This window comes from Meleagris gallopavo, chromosome 2, assembly GCF_000146605.3.
Source record: "Meleagris gallopavo isolate NT-WF06-2002-E0010 breed Aviagen turkey brand Nicholas breeding stock chromosome 2, Turkey_5.1, whole genome shotgun sequence".
Classification (NCBI taxonomy): Eukaryota; Metazoa; Chordata; class Aves; order Galliformes; family Phasianidae; genus Meleagris; species Meleagris gallopavo.
In genome coordinates this window covers 108,686,802-108,694,404 of record NC_015012.2, presented here as the reverse complement: position 1 = coordinate 108,694,404, position 7,603 = coordinate 108,686,802, and the positions used below count along the sequence as shown (strand labels likewise).

General features: G+C 54.6%; 1 protein-coding gene across 1 annotated transcript; it reads right to left on the bottom strand.

The window, feature by feature from the left end:
• Window positions 1-1,867: 1,867 nt before the first annotated feature.
• Window positions 1,868-7,207, bottom strand: XKR5 (XK related 5). The gene is made up of 7 exons (XM_010708170.3): window positions 7,108-7,207; window positions 6,515-6,698; window positions 5,590-5,771; window positions 4,829-5,038; window positions 4,553-4,722; window positions 4,207-4,318; window positions 1,868-3,678 (listed from the first exon to the last, which is right to left on the bottom strand). The coding sequence occupies exons 1-7, from the start codon at window positions 7,163-7,165 to the stop codon at window positions 2,639-2,641; spliced, it is 1,956 nt and encodes a 651-aa protein (XP_010706472.1). The 5' UTR covers window positions 7,166-7,207; the 3' UTR covers window positions 1,868-2,638.
• Window positions 7,208-7,603: the final 396 nt, after the last annotated feature.

Sequence of the window (7,603 nt, the reverse complement as noted above, 5' to 3'; positions counted from 1 at the left end):
CCAGCAGACCAGGCTGCCCAGAGCCACATCCAGCCTGGCCTTGAATGCCTCCAGGGATGGAATGGGGTACATCCAAACCAGCAAACCTGTGGGGGATGGTACCAGCCCTGCACCTGCATGTCAGCCTGGGCATTGTTATTGCCGGGAGGGACGGAGGTTTCGTTCCTGCTCCTTCTTCCAGATCAGCACAGCCCGTTCTGGGCAGCTCCAGTCACTCCCTTCATTGTCCAGCCTGGCCCTGGGCTCCCACTCCCTGTTCCTGCCATGGCTCAGCACAGCTGGGGTCCCTTCTGCCTCTCTGCAGTGTTGCAGGGGGTTTTCTTGACAACAACTTGGACATCGGAAGCAAATGAGCAGAAATCTTTATTCCAGGGCAGGTGGGAACATAGGAGAACCATAGGCTGAGCGTGGTGGGATGGAATCACAGAATCAGAATGGCCTGGGTTGAAAAGGACCACAATGCTCATCCAGTTCCAACCCCCTGCTGTGTGCAGGTCACCAACCAGCAGCCCAGGCTGCCCAGAGCCACGTCCAGCCTGGCCTTGAATGCCTCCAGGGATGGGGCATCCACAGCCTCCTTGGGCAACCTGTTCCAGTGCCTCACCACCCTCTGGGTGAAAAAGTTCCTCCTAATAACCAACCTAAACCTCCCCTGTCTCAGTTTAAAACCATTCCCCCTTGTCCTATCACTGCCCACCCAGGCACTCACTGTGCACAGCATCAGCCACCTCCAGCATCCCAAAGCCTCCCATTTCGCCCTCACCCGTTCCCACTGGAGGTACTGCAGCTCTTAGCAGTCCCACAACTCCCGACCCCGTCCCACGGTCTGGGTGTGGGATGGGCGCACGGCCTCTGGAAATAGGCGTGCGCTCCGGCAGCATTGAGCACCACCTCCCTCTGGTGGCTGATGAGCGGGGAGCTGTTGGGGGGGGAAACCCCAGGTCGATTTCTTCTATCTGCTTGAAAAAGCTGTGGGTGTGCATCAGGTTAATGGGACGCCTTGTGCTTCCTCCCCAGAGGAGATGGGGAGGAACAGCTGCAGCTGCACAGGTTGCCCAAGGAGGCTGTGGATGCCCCATCCCTGCAGGCATTCAAGGCCAGGCTGGATGTGGCTCTGGGCAGCCTGGGCTGCTGGTTGGTGACCTGCACACAGCAGGAGGTTGGAACTGGATGAGATCCTTTTCAACCCAGGCCATTCTGTGATTCTATGATCTGGAGTTAGGCAGCAGGGGAGCCAGGTCCCACATCTCCAACTGTAACCCCCAGGGGCTGCGTGCTGATGGCCAGGCGCTGAGCACCCCTGCACAACACACAGACACGGCAAAACCCGGTTTGTTTTCTTAAAGCAGCGATTCTATAGTGTCAAAGATAAGAAAAACAAACTGCATCAAAACTTCAGGAGTGCTCTGACAGCTCGGCTGCCTTCCGTGCGATGCGCGCAGCGAGGGGGGCTCAGGAAAAGCTGCTGCAACTGCTTCCTCCCTGCAGAGCAAAGCAAAATACAGCTGTGCTGGGGTGGAGGTAGGGAGCTGTTGTCACGTTGGAAGGCAGCTGCAGCCCCAAACAGCCCAACCGGGTTTCCAGAGCACAGCTCAGCCTGATGGAACACGTCTGGCTGGGGCCCTTCTGAGCAGCAAGCGAGCTCAGCTTGGCAGCTCTGTTTAACCACTCCTCACACCACGACAGGACGAGGGGAAAAGGCTTTAAACTGAAAGAGGGCGGATTTAGAATGGATATCAGGGAGAAATTCTTTACTGGGAGACTGGTGAGACACTGGAACTGGTGAGGTTCTGGATGTTCCCATCTTGGAGGCATTCAAGGCCAGGCTGGGTGGGGCTGTGAGCAACCTGGTCTAGAGGGAGGTGTCCCTGCTTATAGCAGGGGGTTGGAACTGGATGATCTTAAATGTCCCTTCTAACCCAAACCATTCTATGGTTCTATGCCCATCCTTTTGGAGGCTTTTCCTCAACAGGCAGTGCCCAGCAGTTCTCAATCCCCACAGCCATGGGGAAACCAGCAGAACTGGCTCATGGCTGTAATTCAATGTCCTGAGGTTGTCACCTGTCATATATAGAGCAATTGGGCTCTGGTGCTGTCCCAGCAATTGGTCAAGCTCTCTGTGGAAGGAGAAGAATTGATCAAGCGCTGCTGAGCCTTAATGCAGGGCTTGCTCTACCCCAAAGTAAACATATGGGAATAAAACCCATCATGTTTCTAGTTTAGGTGCCTGTTTGTCATGAGCAGCTCCTGCTTTGGGCAGCAGCTTCTCTGGGCATTTGGAGGTGGATTAGATGACCTTTAAGGATCCTTTCCAGCTCAGATGATCCTCTGATTCTATGATTGTTAAAGGCCACCTTTCCCAACATCATCACCTATGCAGGAAAGACAGGATGCTCCAACTGCCCATAGGGTTAAATAAACATAATAAATACCTAAACCCAGGCTTTTCAGCCCTTCCATCCACTAAGGCTCTCCAGAAGAAAGAGAAGAAGCAGTGCCAGGAGGGGAGGAGACCTCCTGGTGACAAAGGATCACATGGGCACACAGGGAAAGCCTTTGAGGTCAGCATGAACATCCCTATTGCATCTCATTGAGCAAAGCAGCCACCCCAGTTCTGTTCCACGGTGACAACGTAGGGTCACTCCACCATCCCAGACACATCCTTCCCCTCTCCCACATCCCTCAGTCCTCGCTGGGAACATTTGGAGTCAGCTTTGGGGGTGGAGGTGAAGCGTGGTGGCCTCAGCTTGCTCTTCAGGCCGACAACCCCCTGTGTTCCACAGGGGTGGGTGTCCTGCAGGTGATGCCACCCCAGAAGGGCTCCTTCTGTCCCCACACACAGCTCCTCGGGGGGACCTGCCACCCCGCAGTCACTCTGCAGGTGCCTGTGGGCACAAGAGCCCAGGATGGGGCTGATGCTTGCTGTCTCAAGGGATAAATCTTCTCCTCTTCCCCCTCCTCCTGCCAGGCATCCTGGGGAAGAGCAGGCTTCGCTGTCCCCTTGCAGCAGGGCAGTGGAGGCTGCTGTCACCATCACTGCACCAGGAGAGGTGATGCCACCTGTGTTGGCACTGAAGTACACCGAGGAGCCCTCAGGTAGGGATGCAGAGGAGCTGTGAGGTGAAGGGATGGCAGGGTGGCCAGCAGCCTCCTGCCCTCCTCTGTCCCTTCCAGCACTGACTTCATGTTTGCTGCCTCCTCCATTCCTCACCACTCTCGTCTTCTCCTCTACTAGACCCAATCCAAAGCCCTGAGGAACGATTTCCATGGTGGGGAGGGAAGGTTCAGCCCCAGGTTGGGCTGTTCCCATCTCCCACCCATCAGGGTAAAGCTCTCCCACACCAGCATCCCCGAAAGCTGCGTTGATCTTCGACACGTCTCCAGTCTTCAAGGCCAGCTTCACCAGCAGCCAATGGTGGTGATTTGTCCATCCATCCTCCGAACGCCCTCCGAGCTGGAAGACTGATGAGCTGTTCCCAGTTTTGGGAGTTATTGTGGTCCTTTCTGCAGGCAAGGATTCTCCATCTCCTGAAATTCCCCAGCTCCGCCCCATGCAGGAGCTATTCCCAGCAGCCTGATCATTGCCAGCAGCACAGCTGGAGTTCTCCAGGATGCCCTGCCTGATCCTGGAGGATTTGGGATGGAGCAGGCTGTAATAAACCACCATGGCTGCAACACCTGCAAAAAGAGCAGGAAAGCATCAAGGGATGAATCCTAGCTGCATTCAGTGAGGTGTGCAGGAGGGAGCAGGTTTCTCCTTGGCAAGATACTGCTGGGCAGCAATACTTTGCGGTGTGTTGGTCCTCCAACCACATCCACATCTCACTTCAAGGCACCCTCTGTTCCTCCTGCAGGACCAGTTTCATAGCAACCTCCCATTCCCACTGGACATCAGCTCCACGAATGCCTCCGCACCCAATTCAGGAGCCTGTGTGTGTGTGTGAGAGATGGGATGGGTCCTTCTCAAATCCCAAACCCCCATCATCATCGCTTTTAAGGATCTCATCAGACACTTCTTTCCCACCTTTGCTGCTGGGAGGTTGTTCCCAACCTCACCACTCTGATATTACAACACTTTCTTATTTACACCCGTGAACCTCAGTATTGGATAACCAATAAACTCTTGAAGAAATAAAGCAAACACGATGGGAATTTGCCAAAGCTGCTCTCCAAACATGCAGCCCAGCAGACTGCAGCAGCTCTCACCGAGGGCAGCCCCCGCCATGGCAGCCCAGCTCACACGTAGGCTGTGCCCCGTCTCTGCCTGCAGGAACTCAGTGGCCAGCAGCAGCAGGAGCATGTTCTCCATCAGCATTACCTACAGGGCAGAGAGCCATTGTTACATCCTCCAATATGCTTCTGATGATGCAAACCACCCTGTTTCCAGCTCCCGATGATGTATGTTGTATCTTGCAATATAGATATTCATAGAATCATAGAATGGCCTGGGTTGAAAAGGACCACAATGATCATCTAGTTTCAACCCCCCAGCTATGTGCAGGGTAGCCAACCAGCAGACCAGGCTGCCCAGAGCCACATCCTAGGTACTCACCACGTAGAACACAGCCATGCGGTGCTTGGAGGGACCAGACTGGATGTTGATGTAGCAGAAGATGTACACGGCTCCCAACAGGACGTTGAACAGCCTCCAGTGGCAGGGCTGGGCCACGATGTCACTCTGCAGGGCCACCAGCCAGAAGGACATCAGCACCCAGTGGGTGCCTGCAAGGGGATGGCACAAAAAAGATACAAGTGACTTGGGGTCAGTGGGAGCATCCCCACGGCTGGCCACGGGATGGGGTGAAAGGACAATGAGTGCTGCTCTTACCTGCCACAGCCAGAACCCAGCAGGAATAGAGCTTGGTGAAAAGCACCAGGGCCAGGACTCTGCTTGTCAGCATCCCCATCCTCCAGAGCAGCAGGCAGAGCAGGGCTGTGGCCGGCAGGCACACGTGGCCAGGTCTCAGCAGGCAGCAGGAGCGGCTGTAGGAGACCAAAGCCCAGGAGAGGGACAGCAGGGACAGCCCAGCACTGACAGCTATATGGGGACAGGGAAAGTTCTGAGTGCTCGAAGGATGCCTGATTGTCTTGTAGGATCCTAGCTGAGCTCTCGGGAGCTATCTATAGCACAGTACCCATGCAAGCTAGACAGAGGGTCCTGCCAGATGGAGGGTTTCAACTCATTCCTGCCAGATTGAGTCTCCTTTGCACGCTTGCATTGATACAGAATCATAGAATTGTTCAGGTTGGAAAAGGCCTTAAAGATCATCAAGTCCAACCACAACCTAACCATATTACCCTAACTTCTCCCTATCCAAATCTCCCCACCCAAATACTGAACTCCATCTCCAGTCCTACCAGAGCCTAAGCCTAACACCAACCAGTGAGCATGACCTTGCTTACACCCGAACCTCTCCCTCTGGAAAACTGAGCTGAAAATTCACTTTTTCCATGAAGCAACCCCAAATACTAACTGCTCAGTACAACAGCACATTGTGGGATGAACCTAGGGAACATATGTTTGGTTCAAACTCAACCAAGGCATGACTGTGCCAGCTGTGAAAATCCATGCATAGCCCAAAGACTCACCAGGGATGAGGCTGGATGGCTCACTGACCACGACAACATACACTTGCAGCAGGAGGTGAGGCAGACTCAGCAGCAGGGCTTCCAGGAGCCGCAGCACACACACGTCTGCATGCCACATCAGCATCTTCTCAGTACCTTCATTGCTGTTTGCCTTCACCTCCATCCACAAAATATCCCAGTATCTGCAAGAATCAGCAGGATGGGTTGGGATGGAATGGGTTGGGATGGCATCGGATGAGATAAGATGGCATGGGATGGGACGATATGAGATGGATAGGATGGGATGTTGAGATGGGATGGGATGGCATTGGATGAGATGGCATGGCATGAGATGGCATGGAATGAGATGGAATGGCATGGAATGAGATGGAATGGCATGGAATGGGATATTGAGATGGAATGGGATGGCATGGCATGGCATGGCATGGCATGGCATGGCATGGCATGGCATGGCATGGCATGGCATGGAATGATGAGTTGGGATGGCATGGTGTGGGATGAGATGATGAAATGGGATGGAATGGGATGTTGAGATGGGATGGGATGGGATGGCATGGCATGGGATGGCATAGCATGAGATGAGATGGCATGGAATGAGATGGAACGGCATGGGATGAGATGAGATGGCATGGCATGGCATGGCATGAGATGGAATGGAATGGAATGGAATGGAATGGAATGGAATGGAATAGCACGGGATGGCATGTGATAGAATGGCATAGGATGGGAAGGGACAGAATGGGATGAGATTGCATGGCATGGGATGTCGTGACATGGAATGGAACTGGGTGGCAATGCATTTGTTGGGATGGCATAGGATGGGATTACATGGAATGGCGTGGGTTGGGATGGCATGGGATGGGATGTCCACACCATTTTGGGCAGGATTAGGGAGGCTAGATGGACTGTGGGGTGAATCTCTCACCGCTTCCAGAGGCCAAACTGTAGGATGTGGAGGACCAGGACCCTACAGCCTGGTGGCTGTCCGTCTGCCTTCAACCAGAGGATGCTGAGGAGTTGAGCCACGTAGCCAGGTACCAGGCAGGTGATGGTCCCACAAAACCAGCCAAGATGCCCATGGGAAAGGTAATGGATGATGGTGCAGAGCTCTGGAAAATAAGAGGGAGGCAGTGCTGGGGATGCTACACACACCTAAAAATGCAACCCACTACTTCCCCAAAAGTTCACAGCCTGTGTCCCACTCTTATCTTGGGCTGCCAGCTCCTTAGGCTTGTCAGCAGCAGCACAGCCGTCACTTCCCAGGGACACGGCTAAAGGTGGGTTCAGATAAAGCGCGCCCAGCTTCAAATTTAAGAAAAAAATTCAACATTTTCAGTGCTTTCTCTTTTTTCGTGAGGAGAATATAGCTAGAGTCTGCTCAGATCCTGAAACCCCTCGTTTAGGGAGTAAAGGAGGGGCGAGCAGAGGGGTCCAGGCTAGGGGTGATGCGAGCATGGAGGCGCAGCGCTCTCTCCTTTCTCCCCGCGCAACTCCCGCGCACGCTGCGCGCTCACTCACGCGCTCCGCGTTCCGCCGCCAGCAACGCCAAGCAGAGCGCCGGGCAAAACCCGCGCATCCTGCGCGCAGCAGGAGGAGGAGGAGGAAGAGGAGGAGGAAGAGGAGGAGGAAACACGGGAGCACCTCCCCAGATGCCTCCCCCCGCCCCGCCGCGGGGTCGTTACGTCACGCTGCTTGCTTTTCGCAGGCTTTTTGGGGCCCCGCGTGGGCCATGGGGATGGTTGGCGCATCCCGATGTCCCCTCTTGTCCCCGCGGGACTGAGCACTAGGTGGCAGCCGGGGCACGCAGTGCGGTGCTGCCACAGATTAGTTGTTGCGTTATTTTTCCTCCTCTCCGTCAGAAGAGATGGCTGCTAATGAAGTCCAAATAGCGTCCACACATTCGTGAGTGGTTTTGGAAAATCATGCGGGATGCTCCCGAAGCATCCACTCAGCGGATCCACTGGGCTGTCAGGAGTTATCCCATCCCATCCCATCCCATCCCATCCCATCCCAT